The following is a 23,776-nucleotide window of genomic DNA, read 5'->3' on the forward strand; positions in this document are numbered from 1 at the left end:
CACTGGTGAGTGCTCCCTGCAGGCAGCACTGGGGTGGCTTTCTCGCCATACCCTCTCCTGTGGCATGCGTGAGCTTGCCTATGCCTGCCTCGTTTGGTTTCTTGTTTTGAGTCTGGTTCTCCAGCTCTCGCTTTCTGTGAGCAAGCCTATATCCTATATAGTAAGTGAGCCAGAGTTGGGTTCTGTCGTTTGTTCACAAGATCCCTGGCTGTTACATTTTCTTCTCTTCCTTCTTCCATTCCCTAAATGAAAGTGTTCCTCACGGTTCTTTACTTGGCTGTGGTCTTTTCATCGTCCACATACTTTCCTCTGGCAACCTCATCTAGTTCCAGGGTATTAGTTGTCGCATTTGTGCACTTTTCTCCTCAATCTTTTTCCAGGTCCCACCCCTCTCCAGAGCTCTGATCTAATCTCATATTTCCAAACGCACACCCTCTTTCATTATTCAGCCTAATACAATATTGTTTGCTTCTGAATGCAAGACCCACTTGCATTAATCTCATTGGTGGAAAGTAAGTCACATGTCTGCCCCTGAGCTGTAAGTGAGCTCTCTGGCACTAAAGGTGTGCAAAGATGGCAGGTAACCAAAATGCTTGTAAAATATCCATTATACTAGTTTCCAAAGCATCATAAAAATGAACTTCTGTGTATACTAGCCAGAATCTTGAAACTGAGAGATAGTACCTTTTACTGAGTGCCTTGACATAAGTGATTTCCACTTCTGTCAAACTGTGCAACAATTGACAAGGAAAACCCAGCAATCTAGAAAACCATTTCCTTTGACTTAGAGGAGTGGCAAAACCAAAACAAAATAAAAAACACGTACAGATTTGGGTTGTATTATTTTCTGATTGCAGGGAAAATCTGCCTCAGGATCCTAATATGGACAATTCAGTGAGAACCTGTGTTTCTTTAAGAATGACATACGGTTATAATGTCATGAAGATTCCATTTCCTGTCTGGCCTGATGTATATTACTCCTGTGGTATCCAATACATCTATGGCAATAAGGACAATAAAAAGTGAACAACTTCTATTTCTTCAACTCCCTGATATTTAGTTTTCAAACAAATCAAAATGGTCCTTTTGTACCTCCCTTTTCTCCTAATGCACATATAGTCTTCCGTATCAGTGATTAATTTTCCCAGCTCCTCTCATACTTATACCTGCTAGAAATAATTGTGCTAACTCTTATTTCCTAATCTGTTTAAGAAATAATCTCTTAGGAAAAAAAATTAAAAAAAAAATCTCTTAGGACCTGGCATATCTTAGTAGTGTTACAATGATGATGGACATCTTACAGGTTGCTCTGTGTTCAAATTATGTAATGGGAACAATGATTATACATTTTGGATGGGAGAGGGTGTATGTGAAAGATTACTATGATTTATAGCAACTACATAGATGCCAGTATTAATACAGTTTGGGCTCTTCTGTGTAAATAATCTTCTGAGAACATTGTTTTTATTGTTGACACTTCCTGGCAGGTTTCTAGGACACACTTAAAATTCAATCTGTTAGACTGAAAGTTTTTGTGAGTTTCTCAGCATAAAGAAAACTTTCTTTTAGAAGGTCCAGAATCAAAGCCATGGAAAGAAGAATTAAAAGAGCTGTGGTAAAAATGATTTTTTTTTCCTTAACCTTGGAGGCTTCATATTTCTTTCTTTCTTTCTTTCTTTTTTTTTTTTTTGTGGGAGATTTTATTTGGGAAGAGACTGTAGTATTATAATCTGATTGACAATGATCCCAGCTTCCCCAAATGCTAGTTGAAAGTCTGGGGCAAATTCCTGCTCCTCTATGGCCCTCTGTTTCTCATTTTAAGATGAGAATAATAACCACCTTCTTACTTCCCAGCATCAGTTACTTCCCCCTTTCTTACATGTGATTGGCATTTTAAGAAAAGCATATTTTAGTGCATGTCTCTCCCTTGGGTTGTAGAGTGGTTTTGTATACAATGAACATTCAGACTCACAAAATGTACATCGTTTCTCTGTCCCCAAACCCTCCTGAAGTGACCTTTATGATAGGGGGAGGGAGAATGAAGGAGAACTGTAGAGGTTTTGGAAGCTTCACTCTATGAATTCATACTTCTGCTTCAGCATAATGTTGGTATTTGATCAAACATAAAAAGCTTCAAGCTTTTTAATGTCCTGCTGACACCAGTATCAACAAAGCACTGAAGCGGAAGCTTTCTGGCAACTCATTAGAGGGAGATTTTATTTCACTGGCTTTAAGTCTAAGTATACCTTTTAGTGGATCTTTCTCAAGGATAAGCTACATCGTGCATTATAAATCAAATTCAAGGGCTTTAATAAGGTACCCTTGATAATTTGGTAATATATTATCACTTTGTTTTAGAAAGGCAATAAATGGCTGCTTTTTGTAGTGTAATTTAAAATAATAATATGGATCACAGTTGTGTTTAGTCATGAAAATATAATTTAACACTTTGGGCTTGCAATAACCTTTTTTTCCCTTGACAGTGTCCACTCTTATTTTAGCTCAAGAATGGCTTACTTGGGAATGATTTACTCTGCTTTTGGAGCCTAGTAGGGCTGAACATGTGTTTAATTGGAATTTTATGTTGTTGTCTTGGAAAACCTTCACACAAAAATGAAATTGAAAGCTGAGGAATACAGACTGCTGAATAGCTAGCCAATCCAATACCAAAACCATGGTTCATGCTTGCAAGCTTGCAGTGTCAGTAGGGGCCTGGCAGGAAATGGGTGGCTTCGCTTGCAGTGGCAACTGAAAAGAGTTTAATGAAGGGACTATTTGTAAAGATGTGGGAAAGGTAAGGGGAGAAACAAGGGACATGAAGACCCAGGAACTCAAAGCATCAGGGACCCTTTACCAGCCCAGGCCAGAAGGAGTAGCAAGTTTGCTGTTCCTGGATCTGGAGGATGCTGTATCTGTGAAAGAGGCGGCATGAGACAGGTGCTGGGGCCTCAGTAAAAGTATTTGACCATTGCTAAGCAGCAGCAAGGCAAAGAGAGAGCAGGGCTGCACAGTGTGTTGGCTTAAACAACAAACACGTATTTTCTCATGGTTTTGAAGGTTAGAAGTACAAAATCAAGATGTTGGCAAGGCTATTCTTTTCTCCTCTCTGGCTTCTGACTTCTGGGCTGCTTTTACTTCTGGCTTCCGGGCTCTTCTGCTCAGTTATCTGAATTTCCTTTCTTTATAAAGCCTCCAGGTCATACACATTGAGACCCTAAGGACCACCCTCATTCAGATTGGGCACACTAAATAGGATCTTCTGGATCTTTTTCACAAATGAGTCCACATCCTAATTAATAATATCCTCAAAGGTCCTGTTTACAAATGGGTTCACACCCACAAGAACTCAATTGAGACTTGAACATTTCCTTGCCATGTGTCTACTCCTCTGAACCACCACGTTTCTTGAGATGCTCTGGGGTCAGCCATACTGCAGGCAACACAGGCTACCAGGAGAGCTCTGAATGGGAATGATAAGATTAGATTCTAGTTCCAACTTTGCCACAAATTAGCCATGTATTATTGGTAAAAATCAAGGAATATTTCTAAGCCTTGCTTATGTCAATTGTAAAACAAGGCACTTGGAATAGATCTGTGATCCCTCAAATACTAACCTGAAGTAAGTAGAATGAGAGCCAGTAGAAGTGGCCTGGTTGTCTTCACAGGAAAGGAGGAGTGGCTGGAGATGGGCTGGAGTCTACAGATTGTAATGTGCCCCATGACTTGGTTCCTCAGTTTTAAGCCACAGAAACTCACTTTTGCCTATCATGCCTTTACTCACTCTAAGGAAGTACTGACAACAGCTGAGATAGATGACTGGCATGTTCATTTATGGTTGTTCTGCCATCTAAGTAACCACCTACACTTGATCTGCAATCACTGCACCAGGACAAGTCACCTGCACCTAGACCACCTTTCCAACGAGATTGCCCACACCTGTGGACCTCCTACAGCGACATTCTGGAGCCACCACTCCCCAAGCCAACGAAATCTCACACATTTCTGAGGTTGGCATCACAATGCCAATTTATTGGTTTACAATTAGAAATATAAGATAAGAATACTTGCAGTTAGCACCTTCTCTCAAGCCACTTGGGAAATTTAATCACACTCATAAGCCATTTCCTTTATCATATCAATCAGTCTCCTTGGGGCCTAATATATTCAAAGTCTGGGAGATCAGACATTCTCTCCACCCTAGGCTGACTACAGTGAGGACCTAAAGCCTAACCAGAGATTTTTGTTGAACTTGGAAATGGAACAAGGGAAGATGTGAGATGGTCTAATAATGCATCCATCTCACCACAGGGATGCCCTTGGAACTCAAATCCTTTGACCACACCCCTCTGGCCGTGTCTCCACAGGAGCTTTGCCTTGGGAACTGGAAGTATATTCCATCCAATATCCAAGCCCCTTTCCCCCCAAAACTGCTAATGAAGTGTTTCACTGATACTGTTTCTCTAGAAGATTGATTTTCCTCCCCTGCCCATTCCTCAACCCCGTCTTGCTTTCCTTCCTCAGATATGTTTAATCAAAGTATAATCTACACTGGTGACCAGGGGAGCTATTACCTATTTTCTCTCTTTTAGAAGGCTTGCTTATTTATGCTCAGTTCCATTCTGTTTAAATTTCAGTGTTAAATTATGAGAAAAATTATTTCCAAGTGTTTGGAGTAGGCCTTCAAACATTAACAGCTGAAGAAGCTGAAGATTTAACTGCACTACTGGCCCAGCACACCCTCTGTTAAATATACTGCTCTAGTGGGCCAAGGCTGCGGCTCCCTCATATGCTTAAGGCAAGTTGGTTGTGTTTGTCCCCAAATCCATTTATGCCAATTGTATTAGTTATTGTAATTTTATAGTTTAATTAAACTACATAAACATAAAATATGAGTAGGAGAAAAGAATTATTATATGAAAACTAAACTAAAAGTTTTGTAAAGACTCAGTAACAGCAAGTAGCTAAAAATACTGTTTGTTGAGTAAGATGATTATAAACATTGGGGAAAATTATTAAAATTTAGGGTTTTGCACTCAGATGGTTTACAGTTATCTTTCAATTCTCACTCCACTAAAGGCCCTGAAACAACGGGAGATTGCCAATAAAACCTTATAGATATGCTTTATGCACAAGACCAACAGGAAACAATTTTTAAGATGATAGGCATTGTCCCTACACTGAAAGTTTTGTGGCTATATATATATATATATTTATGTGTTCTAATTTAAAATAGCATTTAAACTAAGAAATCTATCAATTTTTATGGTTCCTTGCATTAACTGAGTTTTTGATTTCCTGATTAGAGGTCCCAGTTGACTCATATAAGAGTGCTTCAAATGCAGTCTAAGTAATAATAGTAATAATAATAATATGATAATTATGATGGCTACCGTCCACAAAACTGCATTTTAAAAGAAATATTTACACATATTAGTTTATTATTAAAGTTTAACAGTAAATTTACTTATCAATATGCAATTACAGATTGTCTTCCAAAGCAATACATGAACAAGTAGGCCTTCTGGCTCAATATATATCTTTTCTCCCTAAGCTGCCCTTGGGAAGTGTAAGTTATAGAATGAACACCAAAGAGCTTCTACCATACCAGTTTCACCGAGCTCTCTAATCCTTCCCTGGGTCCAGGAGGGGCTGCTTCATTCACATGTGCCCTTTGTTAGAAAGTGTGTGGAGAGACTAGTTTTCCTTTGCAGCTTTAGGTGTCATCTGGAATAAAACAGATGGAGTAAAACAATTTCTTGTCTGATTGGGGAGCCCTTGTTTAAGAACTGCAAGTGCCTATGGCTTAGGTAAACACTACATTCATTAAGGCGTGTTCAGTCTTCAGTTGAACAAGTTTCTCATTAGCCTCCATAGAACTGTGTTTTGAATGGGGGGTTCCAAAGCCCTTGGTGACACACTGAAGTAACACTTATGTCAAATCCCAACCCCTCCCTACTTTCTGTGAGTTTTTTTGTTGTTGTTGTTCTGCCTTCTGGTTCTGTTATCTCTACAGATTGTCTACAGGGGCAGAAGCCTTGCTGATTCCTATATCCATGAGTTGGCATATCCATCTTCTATGAAGCTCTACCTTCTAATAAGATACAGAGAAGTTTAAATAACTTCTGGGTCATAACTCAAGGAGCTCAAGTTAATTCAAACCACAGTGTGGAAGCACTAATAAAATCACAATCTCAGGGTTGGGGGAGGGGCAAGAAAACCGTGAAAATAGTCCTTTAATAATTTTCAATATTAAAGTCAAATTTTATTTATCAGGAAAATATTCAATGCTTGAATGTAATGTAAATAAGAAAGCCTTAATGGGAAAATGGACAAGGACATTTTATATTGTTTTTAAAAATCAATTTCCATTATTAAGTAGAAGCACAGGAAAAAATTGAAAATAGCATAGATCAGGATAAGGTCTTCTATTAAGCAAAGAAAAAAAAAGATATGGTGTTGCTACTCATAATTATAAGAAACGGATGATAATATTTTAAACAAGTTAACTTTGGTCCATCATTTTCACTTCATGGTGTGAAGAAAACAGCTTGAATGATTTTTTCCCTTAATTTATTCTAAATTACAGCAAAGTGCTCTGCAAGAAACAAGTGCTTGTGTTAATTAACTCTGAGTAAAGAAGGTCATAGAGCTCATTTTGTGGTTTTAGTTATAGATTTTCTTCCTCAATTAGGATTCTTCATTAGGCATTTTAAGTACCTTAGGATTTTCACTTTTTTATCCAGCATTTTACATTCAAGCACATTTGTTGATTCTTCTGTAAGAAAATTAAAATGCAACAATAATGGCATTAACTTATGAAATGAAACATATGGTACCACATATTTACAAGTATACCTAAAATACTGACATTTTCTCAAGTCTGAATATTATAGCTGAATTTTTTAAACTGCATAAGCTATTGTACTTCAACTTTTACAACATAAAAAATTAACAATCTGGTTTTTCAGTCATTTCATATTGAATTGTAAATACTGAACATAAAATTCTAAATGCAGGAAATTTATGGAATAATCCAAGATACCGAAACTTTTATCAGACTTTAGAGAGCCATAACTAACCAAGTCAATATTTCTAAAATAGATATAACTTTAAGTGTTTATTTCCAATGTTCAATTATAAAAGCTTTATTTTTTTTAATTTAAGATGTTTTTATGCTTAAAAATTTTGAGAGGCATAGTGATTTTGAGAGTCATGTTAGTATAACACATGATGAAATACAGATTTTGAGCTGAAATCTTTATTTATTTTTTTGTGACGTGCTTGGAAGATATCCATGTATGGGACCCCAAGCTGGGATAAGTAAGACATATTTAAAAAAAAAAAAAAAGAGTATCTGGTTATCATGTTACTCTATCAATTTTCCTTTTGTATCCTTGACCTTTTTTTCCTTGCAATTTTATTGAGATATAGTCACATATACAATAATCCAAAGTGTACAATATGTTGTTCAAAGCATCATCATAGAGTTGTGCATTCATCACTACAGTCAATTTTTGAACATTTTCATTACTCCAAAATAAAAATAAAAATGAGAATAACCATAAAAGTAAAGAAAGAACACCCAAAACAACCAATCTCCCTTATTCCCCACTAATATTCATTTACTTTTTTGTCCCTATTTTTCTACTTATCTCTCTATACACTAGACAAGAGGAGTGTGAGCCACAAGGTTCTCTACACTCACACAGTCACAAAGTATAAGCTATACATTCACAGAAATCTTTGCATAAACCTAATATTTGAATGCTATTATGTGATCACCAGTCCGTATTTATTTGCTTCTTCCACTCTACTCTGGTAAAAACTAGAAAACAGCACATACAAATTGGATTTAAATAGATTTAGGCAAAGTATAAAGGCCATTTTATTTTATATATCATTTGTGTGAATGTCTCTTATGTAGGGATTCAAAAGTAAGCTGTACATCAATTTGGTCCATCTTTTCTTTACTGATGACCCATAATTTGTTCATTGTTGGCCCAAGACTAAAAACTTATTTTCTAACTCAAAAAAAGACCAAAGGCAGCAGTTGTAGCTAAAGCTTCCTGCTATTTATTTATTTATTTATTTATTTTATCTTCATTTTATTGAGATATATTCACATACCACGCAGTCATACAAAACAAATCGTACATTCGATTGTTCACAGTACCATTACATAGTTGTACATTCATCACCTAAATCAATCCCTGACACCTTCATTAGCACACACACAAAAATAATAAGAATAATAATTAAAGTGAAAAAGAGCAATTGAAGTAAAAAAGAACACTGGGGAACTTTGTCTGTTTGTTTGTTTGTTTCCTTCCCCTATTCTTCTACTCATCCATCCATAAACTAGACAAAGTGGAGTGTGGTCCTTATGGCTTTCCCAATCCCATTGTCACCCCTCATAAGCTACATTTTTATACAATTGTCTTTGAGATTCCTGGGTTCTGGGTTGTAGTTTGATAGTTTTAGGTATCCACCACCAGCTACCCCAATTCTTTAGAACCTAAAAAGGGTTGTCTAAATTGTGCGTAAGAGTGCCCACCAGAGTGACCTCTCGGCTCCTTTTGGAATCTCTCTGCTACTGAAGCTTATTTCATTTCTTTTCACATCCCCCTTTTGGTCAAGAAGATGTTCTCTGTCCCACGATGCCAGGTCTACATTCCTCCCCGGGAGTCATATTCCACGTTGCCAGGGAGATTCACTCCCCTGGGTGTCTGATCCCACGTAGGGGGGAGGGCAGTGATTTCACATTTCAAGTTGGCTTAGCTAGAGAGAGAGGGCCACATCTGAGCAACAAAGAGGCATTCAGGAGGAGGCTCTTCGGCACAATTATAGGGAGGCCTAGCCTCTCCTTTGCAGCAACCGTCTTCCCAAGGGTAAAACCTATGGTAGAGGGCTCAACCCATCAAACCACCAGTTCCCTATGTCTGTGGTCATGTTAGCAATCATTGAGGTGGGGTAGGCCAATACCCCTGCCTTCTCCACAGGCTCCTCAAGGGGGAACACAGGCTCCTCAAGGGGGCACTACATATTTTTTTCCTTTTTTTTTTTTTTTTTTTTAACCTTTTTTTCCTTTTTAAATCAACTGTATGGAAAAAAAAATTTAAAAACAAAAACAAAAACGAAAAACATACAATAAAAGAACATTTCAAAGAGACCATAACAAGGGAGTAAGAAAAAGACAACTAACCTAAGATAACTGCTTTACTTCCAACTTGTTCCTACTTTACCCCAAGAAAGTTACCTAATATAGCAACATTTCTGTGAACTTGTTCCTACCATATCCATCAGAAATTAACAGACCATAGTCATTCCTGGGCATCCCCAGAACGTTAAATACCATATCTGTTCTTCTTGGATTATTGTTCCCCCTTCCTTAATTGCTCTCTATTGCTAGTTCCCCTACATTCTACATTATAAACCATTCATTTACATTTTCCAAAGTTCACATTAGTGGTAGCATATAATATTTCTCTTTTTGTGCCTGGCTTATTTCGCTCAGCATTATGTCTTCAAGGTTCATCCATGTTGTCATATGTTTCACGAGGTCGTTCTTTCTTACTGCCGTGTAGTATTCCATCGTGTGTATATACCACATTTTATTTATCCACTCATCTGTTGAAGGACATTTGGGTTGTTTCCATCTCTTGGCAATTGTGAATAATGCTGCTATGAACATTGGCATGCAGATATCTGTTCGTGTCACTGCTTTCTGATCTTCCGGGTATACACCGAGAAGTGCAATCACTGGATCGAATGGTAACTCCATATCTAGTTTCCTAAGGAATTGCCAGACTGACTTCCAGAGTGGCTGAACCATTATACAGTCCTACCAACAATGATGAAGAGTTCCAATTTCTCCACATCCCCTCCAGCATTTGTAGTTTCCTGTTTGTTTAATGGCAGCCACTCTAATAGGTGTTAGATGGTATCTCATTGTGGTCTTAATTTGCATCTCTCTAATAGCTAGTGAAGCTGAACATTTTTTCATGTGTTTCTTGGCCATTTGTATTTTCTCTTCAGAGAACTGTCTTTTCATATCTTTTGCCCATTTTATAATTGGGCTGTCTGTACTATTGTCCTTGAGTTGTAGGATTTCTTTATATATGCAAGATATCAGTCTTTTGTCAGATACATGGTTTCCAAAAATTTTTTCCCATTGAGTTGGCTGCCTCTTTACCTTTTTGAGAAATTCCTTTGAGGTGCAGAAACTTCTAAGCTTCAAGAGTTCCCATTTATCTATTTTTTCTTTTCTTGCTTGTGCTTTGGGTGTAAAGTCTAGGAAGTGGCCACCTAATACAAGGTCTTGAAGATGTTTTCCTACATTATCTTCTAGGAGTTTTATGGTACTTTCTTTTATATTGAGCTCTTTCATCCATTTTGAGTTAATTTTTGTGTAGGGTGTGAGGTAGGGGTTCTCTTTCATTCTTTTGGATATGTATATCCAACTCTCCCAGCCCCATTTGTTGAATAGACCATTATGACTCAGTTCAGTGACTTTGGGGGCCTTATCAAAGATCAGTCGGCCATAGATCTGAGGGTCTATCTCTGAATTCTCAATTCGATTCCATTGATCTATATGTCTATCTTTGTGCCAGTACCATGCTGTTTTGACAACTGTGGCTTTATAATAAGCTTCAAAGTCAGGGAGTGTAAGTCCTCCACTTCATTTTTCTTTTTTAGAGTGTCTTTAGCAATTGGAGGCATCTTCCCTTTCCAAATAAATTTGATAACTAGCTTCTCCAAGTCTGCAAAGTAGGTTGTTGGAATTTTGATTGGGATTGCATTAAATCTGTAGATGAGTTTGGGTAGAATTGACATCTTACTGACATTTAGCCTTCCTATCCATGAACATGGAATATTTTTCCATCTTTTAAGGTCCCCTTCTATTTCTTTTAGTAGAGTTACGTAGTTTTCTTTGTATAGGTCTTTTACATCTTTGGTTAAGTTTATTCCTAGGAACTTGAATTTTTTAGTTGCTATTGAAAATGGTATCTTTTTCTTGAGTGTCTCTTCAGTTTGTTCATTTCTAGCATATAGAAACATTACTGACTTATGTGCATTAATCTTGTATTCCGCTACTTTGCTAAATTTGTTTATTAGCTCTAGTAGCTGTATCGTCGATTTCTCAGGGTTTTCCAGATATAAGATCATATCATCTGCAAACAATGACAGTTTTACTTCTTCTTTTCCAATTTGGATGCCTTTTATTTCTTTGTCTTGCCGGATTGCCCTGGCTAGCACTTCCAGCACAATGTTGAATAACAGTGGTGACAGCGGGCATCCTTGTCTTGTTCCTGATCTTAGAGGGAAGGCTTTCAGTCTCTCACCATTGAGTACTATGCTGGCTGTGGGTTTTTCATATATGCTCTTTATCATGTTGAGGAAGTTTCCTTCAATTCCTACCTTTTGAAGTGTTTTTATCAAAAACGGATGTTGGATTTTGTCAAATGCTTTTTCAGCATCTATTGACATGATCATTTGATTTTTCCCTTTCGAATTGTTAATGTGTTGTAATACATTGATTGATTTTCTTATGTTGAACCATCCTTGCATGCCTGGAATGAACACCACTTGGTCATGGTGTATGATTTTTTTAATCTGTCTGTGGATTGGATTTGCAAGTATTTTGTTGAGGATTTTTGCATCTATATTCATTAGGGAGATTGGCTGGTAGTTTTCCTTTTTTGTAGCATCTTTGCCTGGTTTTGGTATTAGATTGATGTTAGCTTCATAAAATGAGTTAGGTAGTGTTCCATTTTTTTCAATGTTTTGAAAGAGTTTGAGTAAGATTGGTGTCAGTTCTTTCTGGAAAGTTTGGTAGAATTCCCCTGTGAGGCCATCTGGCCCTGGGCATTTATTTGTGGGAAGATTTTTGATGACTGATTGGATCTCTTTGTTTGTGATGGGTTGATTGAGGTCTTCTATTTCTTCTCTGGCCAGTCTAGGTTGTTCATATGTTTCCAGGAAATTGTCCATTTCCTCTACATTATCCAGTTTGTTGCCATACAGTTGTTCATAGTATCCTCTTATAATTTTTTTAATTTCTTTAGGATCTGCAGTTATGTCACCTTTTTCATTCATTATTTTGTTTATATGGGTCTTCTCTCTTTTTGATTTTGTCAGTCTAGCTAGGGGCTTGTCAATCTTGTTGATCTTCTCAAAGAACCAACTTTTGGTGATATTTATCCTCTCTATTGTTTTTTTGTTCTCTATGGCATTTATTTCTGCTTTAATCCTTGTTATTTCTTTTCTTCTACTTGGTTTAGGATTGGTTTGCTGTTCATTTTCTAGCTTCTTCAGTTGATCCATTAGTTTTTTGATTTTGGCTCTTTCTTCCTTTTTAATATATGCGTTTAGTGCTATAAATTTCCCCCTCAGCACTGCTTTTGCTGCATCCCATAGGTTATGGTATGTTGTGTTCTCATTTTCATTCATCTCTATATATTTAGCAATTTCTCTTGCTATTTCTTTTTAACCCACTGATTGTTTAGGAGTCTGTTGTTTAACCTCCAAGTATTTGTGAATTTTCTAAGTCTCTGATGGTTATTGACTTCTAATTGTATTCCATTGTGGTCAGAGAATGTGCTTTGAATAATTTCAATCTTTTTAAATTTATTGAGGCTTGTTTTATGTCCCAGCATATGATCTATTCTGGAGAAAGTTCCGTGAGCACTAGAAAAGTATGTGTATCCTGGTGATTTCGGATGTAATGTTCTGTATATGTCTGTTAAATCTAATTCATTTATCAGATTGTTTAGGTTTTCAATTTCCTTATTGGTCCTCTGTCTGGTTGATCTATCTATAGGAGAGAGTGATGTGTTGAAGTCTCCCACAATTATTGTGGAAACATCAATTGCTTCCTTTAGTTTTGCCAGTGTTTCTCTCATGTATTTTGTGGCACCTTGATTGGGTGCATAGACATTTACAATTGTTATTTCTTCTTGTTGAATTGCCCCTTTTATTAGTATGTAGTGGGCTTCTTTGTCTCTCAAAACATCCCTGCATTTAAAGTCTATTTTATCTGAGATTAATATTGCTACACCTGCTTTCTTTTGGCTGTAGCTTGCATGAAATATTTTTTTCCATCCTTTCACTTTCAATTTCTTTGTGTCCCTGTGTCTAAGATGAGTCTCTTGTATGCAACATATTGATGGTTCATTTTTTTTTGATGCATTCTGCGAATCTATATCTTTTAATTGGGGAGTTTAGTCCATTTACATTCAATGTTATAACCGTGAAGGCATTTCTTGAATCAGCCATCTTATCCTTTGGTTTATGTTTGTCATATATATTTTTCCCCTCTCTCTATTAATATCCTTTATTGTACCCATACCGAATCTCTTCAGTACTGAACCTTTCTCCAAGTCTCTCTGTCCTTTGTTTCTCTGTCTGTAGGGCTCCCTTTAGTATCTCCAGTAGGCAGGTCTCTTGTTAGCAAATTCTCTCAGCATTTGTTTGTCTGTGAAAAATTTAAGCTCTCCCTCAAATTTGAAGGAGAGCTTTGCTGGATAAAGTATTCTTGGTTGGAAATTTTTCTCACTCAGAATATTAAATATATCGTGCCACTGCCTTCTTGCCTCCATGGTGGCTGCTGAGTAGTCACTACTTAGTCTTATGCTGTTTCCTTTGTATGTGGTGAATTGCTTTTCTCTTGCTGCTTTCAGTACTTGCTCCTTCTCTTCTGTGTTTGACAGTGTCATCAGAATATGTCTCGGAGTCGGTTTATTTGGATTTATTCTATTTGGAGTTCGCTGGGCATTTATGATTTGTGTATTTATGGTGTTTAGAAGATTTGGGAAGTTTTCCCCAACAATTTCTTTGAATACTCTTCCTAGACCTTTACCCTTTTCTTCCCCTTCTGGAACACCAATGAGTCTTATATTAGGATGTTTTATATTATCTATCATATGCCTGAGGTCCGTTTCAATTTTTTTAATTTTTTCCCCATTCTTTCTTTTATGCTTTCATTTTCCATTTTGTCATCTTCCAGGCCACTGATTCATTGTTCAACTTCCTCTAGTCTTCTACTATGAGTGTCCAGAATCTTTTTAATTTGGTCAACAGTTTCTTTAATTTCCATAAGATCATCTATTTTTTTATTTAGTCTTGCAATGTCTTCTTTATGTTCTTCTAGGGTCTTCTTGATATCCTTTGTATCCCGTACTATGGTCTCATTGTTCATCTTTAGTTCTTTGAGTAGCTGCTCTAGGTGCTGTGTCTCTTCTGATCTTTTGATTTGGGTGCTTGGGCTTGGGTTATCCATATCATCTGGTTTTTTCATATGCTTTATAATTTTCTGTTGTTTTTGGCCTCTTGGCATTTGCTGAACTTCATAGGGTTCTTTTAGGTTTTGTAGACCAATTGAAGTCTTTATCTCTAATTTATCAGATCTACAGCTTCGTGGAGTACACTTTGTCTAACTAACCAGCAGGTGGCATCCACGAGCCACCTATTGTCCACAAGCCAGTTCTCCCCTGCTTTGCCTTTGTGGTGAGTGGGGGAGTGAGTCTTGTGGGGTCCAATTGGTCTACCAAGCTTGCGTGTGTAGTTGGTGTTGCCCGCCCTGTATATGGGGCGTGTTTCTGGGCAGTCAGGGAGGGGGGGTGGCTCTAACAATCAAATCTCCCTGGTGATCCTGGAGTTTTAAAGCTGCTGCAATAGTCTAATCCTTCAGTTCAGTCCTGCCACAGTTTGTCTCTGCCACTGACCCACAAGTCCTTGGTATTGGCGTATGGCTCCTGAGACTTTCAAGTGGGTCCCTCTTCCAGGCCGTGCACCCCCTGGTCCTCTGTTGAGGGATGACTGTGCTATGTCAGAGGTGAGTGCCGTCCCCCCAGGGCGGTTCTGGGCTTCTGGGCTTTGTAGGGAGGCTCCCAGTCTGCTGAAATGATGGCTGAATGGGGCTTTGTTAATTCACACTGCTCCACCTTCCCAACTCTGGGACAATCAGCTGAGGTTGCAGAGAAGGCTAATGTCCATGCCCAGTTTTGTGGAGAGTGCCTGTTATTTGAAGCACTTCCGTCACACTGGGTTGTGTGGGGCAGGTCTAGGCTATGGGGCTAGCGATGGGCAGGAGTGTTTCCTGTCCACCAGGATGATGGCTGTGAGCGGACACCCCCCTTTTCTTGGGAAGTTGTGGTGTTTAGTGAATTTTCTCAGCCACTGGATTATTGCCTTTTGTCTCAGAGCTCTCTTAGTTCTGCTCTTGTCTTGACCTGCCGAAATTGCAAGTCTTTGAAGCTTTCTGTATTGGGCTTCTTAGAGTAATTGTTTTAGAAAAAGAAAAAAAGGATTAAGAAAAAAAAAAAAAGGCCCTCCTCACAGATCTAATGGGTTATTGAAATGCTAAGAGACAAAGCAATTAGGGCCATTAAGGAAAGGTCCACAGGTCAGAGAGATCAGCTTTTCTTCGGGATTTGCATATGAGCCTCAGGGCCTGAGCTCTGCCCTTCCCCTTTCTATGTTCAGCAGAACTCCCCAAATCCTCCGCTTTTATTTTGGAGTTTTTCGTGCTGTTTTTTTCTATGTCTGTCTCCTCTCTGCTGGGCTGGCTGCTCTCAGATTCTCTGGTGTCTGGTCTCAGTCTATCTATGGTTGGAGTTTGGATCAGTAGAATGAGTTTCCGATAAGGGCTGCCACTGCAGTTCTCCCTTCTCCTTCCCGGAGCTGACAGCCCCTCCTCCCACGGGACTGAGCCTGGCAGGGAGGGGCGTGGGTCCCGTGGCCGCAAAAACTTACAGATTTCGCTGATCTCAGCAGTTTGACGTGTTCATGAGTGTTGTATGAAGTATGCCCAAAGTCAGATTGCTCTGTGGTGTCCAGTCCACGCAGTTCCTGGCTTTCTACCTACTTTCCTGGAGGAGTAACTAAAACATACAGCTCACCAGTCTGCCATCTTGCCCCGCCTCCTTCCTGCTATTTAATAAGCATCACTTACCCTGCTAAGCCTTTTTCTACCTCTGTCAGAATTAATCACTACCATTTTGCCTTAGTTTGCCAGGGCTCCTATAACAATACAGAGATTGGTTGGCTTAAACAACAGGAATTTATTGTCTTACAGTCTTGAAGGCTGGAAATCCAAAATCAAGGTGTTGGCAGGATGGCACTTTCTCTGACGTCTGCATTCTGGTGGTGGCTTGCTGGCAGTCCATAATCCAATCTCCACCTCCCTCACATCTGTTTTCCTCTGTCTCCTGCCCCTGTGTCCAAATTTCCTCTGCTTTTAAGGTCTCTAGTCACATTGGATTAAGGCCCACCCTGAGCCAGTTTGGCTTCCTCTTAACTAACATCTTCAAAGATTTTATTTACAAGTGAGTTCACAACCACTGTCCCAGGGGCTAGGACTTGAATTGGTCTTTGTGGGGATCTTATTCAATCCATAATGCCCTTTATTCTAATTCTGTTCTTCTTGTTATATGTACAACATTGTATTGCAGTTATTATTTACAAGTCCCTCTCCCATCCAGACTGAGTTTTGTGAGGCAGACTGGGGTTTTAATCATATTTCCATCCTCAGAGCCTATTATACTCATAGGGTCTCAAAAAACATTTATTGATCAGAATTGCTTATTGATACACTTTAGCTAAGTGCTGCCCATATACATAATAATGCTTGCTAAGAAATGTCAGAGTATGTAGACTTCCCATCTCTTTAAATCAGAGATGGGCAAACATTTTCTGTAAAGGGCCAGATAGTAAATATTATAGACTTTGTGTGCCATAGGGACTCTGTCATAACTACTCACCTCCGCCACTGTGGCATGAATGCAGACATAGACCATATGTAAAAAAATGAAGGTGGCTGTAACCAACAACTTCCTTTACAAAAACAGGCAGGCTGGGTTTGGCCCACAGGCCATAGTTTGCCAATCCTTGCCCTAAATCATTGTTTTGAGGGGTAGGGAAAGAGAGAATAGAGATTCCAACTATGTGTAGCAATAATCACTTTAGTCAAAGTTTTTTTTATAGATGTTGTCAATAAGAATTACGGATATAACATTTAAAAAATATATGCCAATTTTTGTTTCTGAAGAACAAAGACAGAAACTAAGGTAGTCCTCCTCCCCCCACCTTAGTATCCTGTCTGCCATTAAGACTAAGCTATGAGTGTAGGGGATAAACAGGAGTATGATAAGTACAGACAAGATAGGAAGGAGATACAAAAGAAGAGCATAGAGGAAAGAAAAACAGAAGTAAATGTGAATACAGAAGTATATACAGTGAGACGTGTGTGTCAAGGCTCAAATCCAGTGGGTGAGTATTAAGCATGTTCAGGAAAAGCTGTTTTTTGACCTACTTTTCATTTGGGACAAAAGAGAAAGAACAATTTATACCTATGGCCCTTAAACATTTTTGCTCATATATGCCCTAAAATTTTTTGAAAAGTTTATATCCCCTCACACTTAAGTTGACATCTAAAGTTTTTTTACAATTAGGATACAATTTAAAATAGATAATAAATACTGGCATTTTATTTCATTCTTTTAATGTATGCACTCGAATCTAATACCATATAAATTTTTAACTTTTAATTTTGAACTCATTTTACATGTACAGAAAAGTTGCCAACATAGTACAGAGAACTCCCATACACCCTTCACCCAGCTTTCTCTAATGGTACAACTCACAAAACCATCATCAAATCAAAGTATAACATCAAAACTAAGAAATTACTACAATACTATTCAACTATAGACTTTATTCGAATTTCACATTTTTCCCCCTATTGTCCTTTTCCTGTTCAGGATCCAAGCCAGGATATCACATTGCATTTAGTTTCTTCAATCTGGGACAATTACTTAATCTTTTCTTGTCTTTCATGACATGGATACTTTTTTTTTTTTTTTGCTTTTCTGAATTTTCTATACTTTATATATATATATACACACACACATATATATATTTTATTGAGATTGTTCACATAACATACAACTATCCAAAGATCCAAAGTGTACAATCAGTTGCCCATGGTACCATCATACAGCTGTGCATCCATCCCCACAATTTTTTTTTCAATTTTTAGAACATTTTCATTACTCCAGAAAAGAAATAAAGACCAAAAAAAGGAAACTCAAATCCTTCCATACCCCTAACCACCCCCCCCCCATTATTGATTCATAGTTTTGGTATAGTACATTTGTTACTATTGATGAAAGAATGTTAAAATACTACTAACTGTAGTATATAGTTTGCAATTGGTATATATATTTTTTCTATATGCCTCTTGTGCTGGTTTCAATGTATTATGTCCCCCAGAAAAAGCCATATTCTTTGATGCAATCTTGTGGGGCAGACATATTAGTGGGGATTAGTTGGAACATTTGGATTAGGTGCTTTGCATGGAAATGCACCCCATCCAACTGTGGGTGATGACTCTGGATAATTTCCATGGAGGTGTTACCCGCCCATTCAGTGTGGGTCAAAATTAAATCACTGGAGCCATATAAATGAGCTGGCAAACAGAAGGAACTCAGTGCAGCTGACAGTGACATTTTGAAGAGGAGCTACAGCCAAGAGGGACACTTTGAAGAAAGCCCAGAAGTTGAGAGAGGAGCTGCAGACGAGAGACACTTTGAAGACAGCCGTTGAAAGCACTCTTGCTCTGGAGACGCTGAGAGAGGACAAATGCCCCAAGAGCAACTAAGAGACATTTTTGAGGAACTACAGCCCAGAAAGGAGCATCCTGGGAGAAAGCCATTTTGAAGCCAGAACTTTGGAGCAAATGCCAGCCATGCGCCTTCCCAGCTAATAGAGGTTTTTGGGATGCCATTGGCCATCCTCCAGTGAAGGTACCCAATTGTTGATACGTTACCTTGGACACTTTGTGGCCTTAAGACTGTGACTGTGTAACCAAATAAACTCCCTTTATAAAAGCCAATCCATTTCTGGTGTTTTGCATTCCAGAAGGATTAGCAAACTAGAACACCTCTCTATTATTATTATTATTATTCCAGTTATAGTGTCATACATTTGTTCTAGTTCGTGAGAGAGATTTCTAATATTTGTACAGTTAATCACAGACATTGTCCACCACAAGATTCAAAGTTTTATACATTCCCATCTTGTAGCCTCCAGTTTTCCTTCTGGTGACATACGTGACTGAGCTTACCCTTTCCACCACCTTCAGACACCTTTCAGCACTGTTAGTTATTCTTACAACATGCTACTGTCACCTCTGTCCATTTCCAAACACTTAAGTTCACCCTAGTTGAACATTCTGCTCATAATAAGCAACTGCTCCCCATTCTTTAGCCTCATTCTATATCCTGGTAAATTATATTTCATGTCTATGAGTTTACATATTATAATTAGTTCATATCATATCATATTAGTGAGACCCTACAGTATTTCCCTTTATGTATCTGTCTTATTTCACTCAATATAGTGCCCTCAAGGTTTCTTCATCAACCCATTTTTTTTAAGACAGTGTTGTTCACAACACCATACATTCTGTCCTAAGTAAACAATCATTGGATCCCTGTAAAGTCACATATTTATGTATTCAGCCCCATCGCCACTATCTTAATATAAGGACATCTCCATTTCTTCCACAAAGGAGGAAGAGTCAAAGGCGGAGAGACAAAAGAAAAAGAAAAGAGAAAGAGAGAGACAGAGAAAAAACACATGACAGCTAGAAAGCAACGAAAGGAAAGATAGCATTAACCTAAAGTAGAGTCAGACAACATCACCGATGCCAGGAGTCCCATACCTTTCTCCTATTCCCCACCCTCCATATACATTTAGCTTTGTTATACTGCCTTTGTTATATTAAAGGAAGCATAATGCAATGTTTCCATTAATTATAGTCTCTAGCTTGCGTTGATTGTATTTCCCCCCAAATTCCAACCTATTTTTAACACCTTGCAATGTTGACATTCATTTGTTCTACTTCATGTAAAAACATATTTGTACCTTTTATTACAATTGTTGAGCACCCTAGGTTTCACTGAGTTATAAAGTCCCAGTCTTTATCTTTTGTCTTTCATTCTGGTTCCCACATGATCCTAACCTTCCGCTTTCAACCATGCTTACAGATCTTTGTTCAGTGTACTTACATTGCTGTGCTATTCTCTCCCAAAATTGTTTTCCAAACCTCTCACTCCTGTCTTTTCCTTTCTGTCTGCAGTGCTTCCTTTAGTGTTTCCTGTAGAGCAGGTATCTTGTTCACAAACTCTGTCATTGTCTGTTTGTCAGAGAATATTTTAAGCTTTCCCTCATATCTGAAGGATAGTTTGCTGGATGTAGGATTCTTGGCTGGAGGTTTTTCTCTTTCAGTATCTCAAAATATATCATCCCACTTACTTCTTGCCTCCATGGTTTCTATTGAGAAATGTACATGTAGTCTTATCAAGCTTACTTTGTAAGTGATGGATTGCTTTTCTCTTGCTGCTTTCAGGATTCTCTCTTTATCTTTGACATTTGATAATCTGATTATTAAGCATTTTGGCATAGACATACGCAGATCTATTCTGTTTGGGGTACACTGTGCTTCTTGGATCCATAATTTTATGTCTTTCATAAGCGATGGGAAATTTTCATTTGATTATTTCCTCTATTATTGCTTCTGCCCCTTTTCCCTTCTCTTCTCCTTCTGGGACACCAATGACACATACAGTCCTGCATTTCATTTTGTCCTTAAGTTCCCAGAGACATTGCTCATATTTTTCCATTCTTTTCTCTAACTCTTCTTTTGTGTGTAGGCTTTCAGGTGTCTTGTTCTCCAGTTCCTGAGTGTTTTCTTCTGCGTCTTGAGATCTGCTGTTGTATGTTTCCATTGTGTCTTTCATCTCTTGTGTTGTGCCTTTCATTTCCATAGATTCTGCCAGTTGGTTTTTTGAACTTTCAATTTCTACCTTATGTATGTCCAGTGTTTTCATTATACGGTTCATCTCTCCCTCTCTCTCTCTCTCTTTTTTTTTAAGGTTTTTAAAATAACATTTTTTTTTTCAAACTTTTAATTGTGCAATATAGAAAACTGAAAAGCACAAGAAGTGCGGTCGCGGTTACTGCTTCTGGGGGGAGTGGCGGCCGGTAGCGGAGCCCTCAGCTCTCGGGGCTGCTTAAAGGGTACCGGCGGCGGGGGCTCTTTCCCGGAGGCGAGGGCGAGGCGGAGGACTTGGCCAGGTCCTCGGCGGGAGGCGTGCAAGGTGTGGAGGGCGGCGATAAGGACAAGACACTCTTCATCCAGTAGGAGTATGCGCCAAAGAGATTTATTCAGGGGTGATTACAGGTTATATAGGCTGGTAAGAAGGGCAGGGCTGGAAAGGAGGTGAAGCAGCCTTAAATGGCAATACTGAAGGGATAGGGGCTAGGATTGGTTCTGAGAGAACGCAGGAGCCGTTGCAGCGGGGCGGGGGTTGTTCTGGCCACGGTGCATGCGCGCTGGCGGTGGCAGGAGTGGCCTTGGCACCAGGGAGTGAGTGGGTAAGATAAGGAAGTGGGGAAAGGGCAGTTGGGAGAAAGGCGGTTTCCTCCGGCAAGCCTCCCCTGCCAGTGGCATTTTTGGGTGAGGAAAAGGGAGCTGCCTTGACCTCGCTCCCCAGGCTCGGGGGGGCTGCAGAGGGCACTCACGCCCGTACCTACTACCCTCCCCACGGGGTGATCAGGTCCCCTGGCCCAGGCCTGGCAAGCCGAGGTACAAGCTCAGTCACCCGCAATTCCCCTTTCTTTTCTAATTAGAGGAAGAGGCTTTACCGGAGAGGCCCACTACGGGTGAGGGAAGGGGGAGGTTAGGGAAGGGAAAAAGGGGTTGACGGCGGCTCAGCGAGGCTAGAGCTCAGTGTTGGTGTGGTGCCCGGGCGCTTGACAATGGCTTCGCTGCAGCGGGCTGGGCGAAGGTGAGGGGTTTAAAGTTCAGGGGTTCAGAGAAGCTGGAACTCGAGGCGAGAGCGATGTTCAGGTGATTGAGAAGGGCCTCGCGGTTGGCGAGTCGACCGGTGGCGTTGAGGTCGCGGAGGGTTGGCTGTCATCTTGGAGTGGGGGGCGTCAGAGGTGGCGAGTCGCTGATACTGGATTTGCACGAACGAGGAAAAAATGGCATCTGTTTGTTTTCTTACAAGCTGGACAATTTTGCGGATGAGGCAGGGTCCTAAGATGAGAGCTAGAATAATTATTAATAGGGGGCTAAGAAAGGGAAGGATGTATGGGAGGATGGGAGTGAAAAAACTGGACCAATAACTGGTGGCTTCACGATCTCTTTTACGCTTTTCCAGTCCTTCTCGGACCCTTTTCAGGCTGTCCTCGACGAGACCTGTGGAATTGGCATAAATACAGCACTCTTCTCCTAGGGCGGCACAGAGGCCTCCTTCTTTGAGGAGGAGAAGGTCAAGACCTCGGCGGTTTTGGAGCACTACCTCAGAGAGGGAATTGACAGAATTTTTTAGATGGTAAATAGCGTTTTGTAAGTGACGAATGTCTTCGTCAACAGCCGCCCTGAGGTGAGTTAGGGCGGAGCCTTGACTGGCTAGTGCAGCGATTCCGGTGCCAGTGCCGGCAAGACCTAGGAGGGAGGCAATTGTGAGGACGGTGATGGGCTCTCGCTTTTGCAGAAGGGCAGGAGCTGCAGTTTTTTCCAGACGGAGGAAGAAGTCTTCTTCGCTGTGGTATAAGACCCTAGGGATAAGGACAATTAGGAGGCAAGTTTCTTTATATTCACTGATGACATTCGTGCTGAGACAGGGGGTAAGTCCTGTAGAGGAACAGAGCCATTGGGAGGAGTTATGAGGAATGAGAAATTTTGCAGAGCTGCTGGGAGATGAGTAGCTGGCACAGGCAGTGAGGTCGGGAGAGTTACTGGAGCGAGGGCGGACGCACTTTCCCGTATAGGAGACTGAATGAAAGGTTAGGGGGACGGCAGAGGTATTCCAAATGCATTCTAAGGGGCTGTTTTCTGTGCTTTCTGAAAAGGAGAGGTTGGAGGCAACGGGCTCGTATAGAGAGGAAGAGGTGGAGAGGCAGAGCCAGCAGGATGAGGTAAAATTGGGGTTGGAGGAGTTCACTGAGGCAAAGGCGGCTTGGATGAGGCTGAGGAGGGGAGAGGAGTAATGAGAGGGGGGTAGAAAAGGTTGGGGTGGTGGGGTTGGCGATGCGTTGTTTGCAGCTGAGGTGCGGCCTCCGGATGCGCTGCTTGTACTTGAAGTGCGGCTGGAGGGCTGTGGAAAAAGGGGGTTAATGACTTGGTTGGGACCTATGCCAGAGGGTGTTCTTAATGCAGTATTTTGGCCTGGTTGGTTTACAGCCTCCTTTTTTATAAGAATAAGTGATCCTCGGTCGGCTCCTTTCTCATAGATTCTGAAGCCCCAAATTTGACCGAGTAACCAGGAGGGATTAGTGGGGAGCTGCACTGTAAGATTAAGATGTGTGCAGGATCCCTTACTTTCTTGGCCGAGCCAGTTAACAGTAGGGAGTTTGCACCCTGTAGGGGCCCACTTTAGGGTAAGGTAATGATCAGGAACAGGAGGCTTCCAATTAGTGGTTAGTGTTTCACACCCCCAGTATGCACAGTAGTACTCGTTGGGGGAATTACAGTACGATTTTTCAGGATTTGAGGATGGGCACATGTAATATTGGGCCTGGGGGTTACTTACCTTTTGAGCGCAGGTTTCTTCGACTCTGGAGACAAAGGTGGCGAAAGGCTTACTCGGCTCCTGGAAGAGCTTGGTGAATTTATTAGGCCGACAGTCAGAGCAGTTGGCAAACGCGCGCAAGGCGATGCCTCTGAGGACAGTCCAGAAGGTAGCAGGGACATTAATATAAGCAGACG

General features: G+C 40.0%; 1 protein-coding gene across 1 annotated transcript in view; it reads right to left on the minus strand.

The window, feature by feature from the left end:
• Positions 1 to 5,519: 5,519 nt before the first annotated feature.
• Positions 5,520 to 23,776, minus strand: part of PLA2R1 (phospholipase A2 receptor 1) — a 194,510-nt gene continuing 176,253 nt past the window's right edge. Inside the window, exons 31-32 of the mRNA XM_037849248.1 lie at positions 6,718 to 6,775; positions 5,520 to 5,724 (exon numbers count right to left, since the gene is read on the minus strand). Coding sequence (XP_037705176.1) covers positions 6,728 to 6,775 — 48 coding nt within the window. The 3' untranslated portion in view covers positions 5,520 to 5,724; positions 6,718 to 6,727. The remainder of the gene's footprint in view (positions 5,725 to 6,717; positions 6,776 to 23,776) is intronic.

Source organism: Choloepus didactylus, chromosome 9 (assembly GCF_015220235.1).
Source record: "Choloepus didactylus isolate mChoDid1 chromosome 9, mChoDid1.pri, whole genome shotgun sequence".
Lineage (NCBI taxonomy): Eukaryota > Metazoa > Chordata > Mammalia > Pilosa > Megalonychidae > Choloepus > Choloepus didactylus.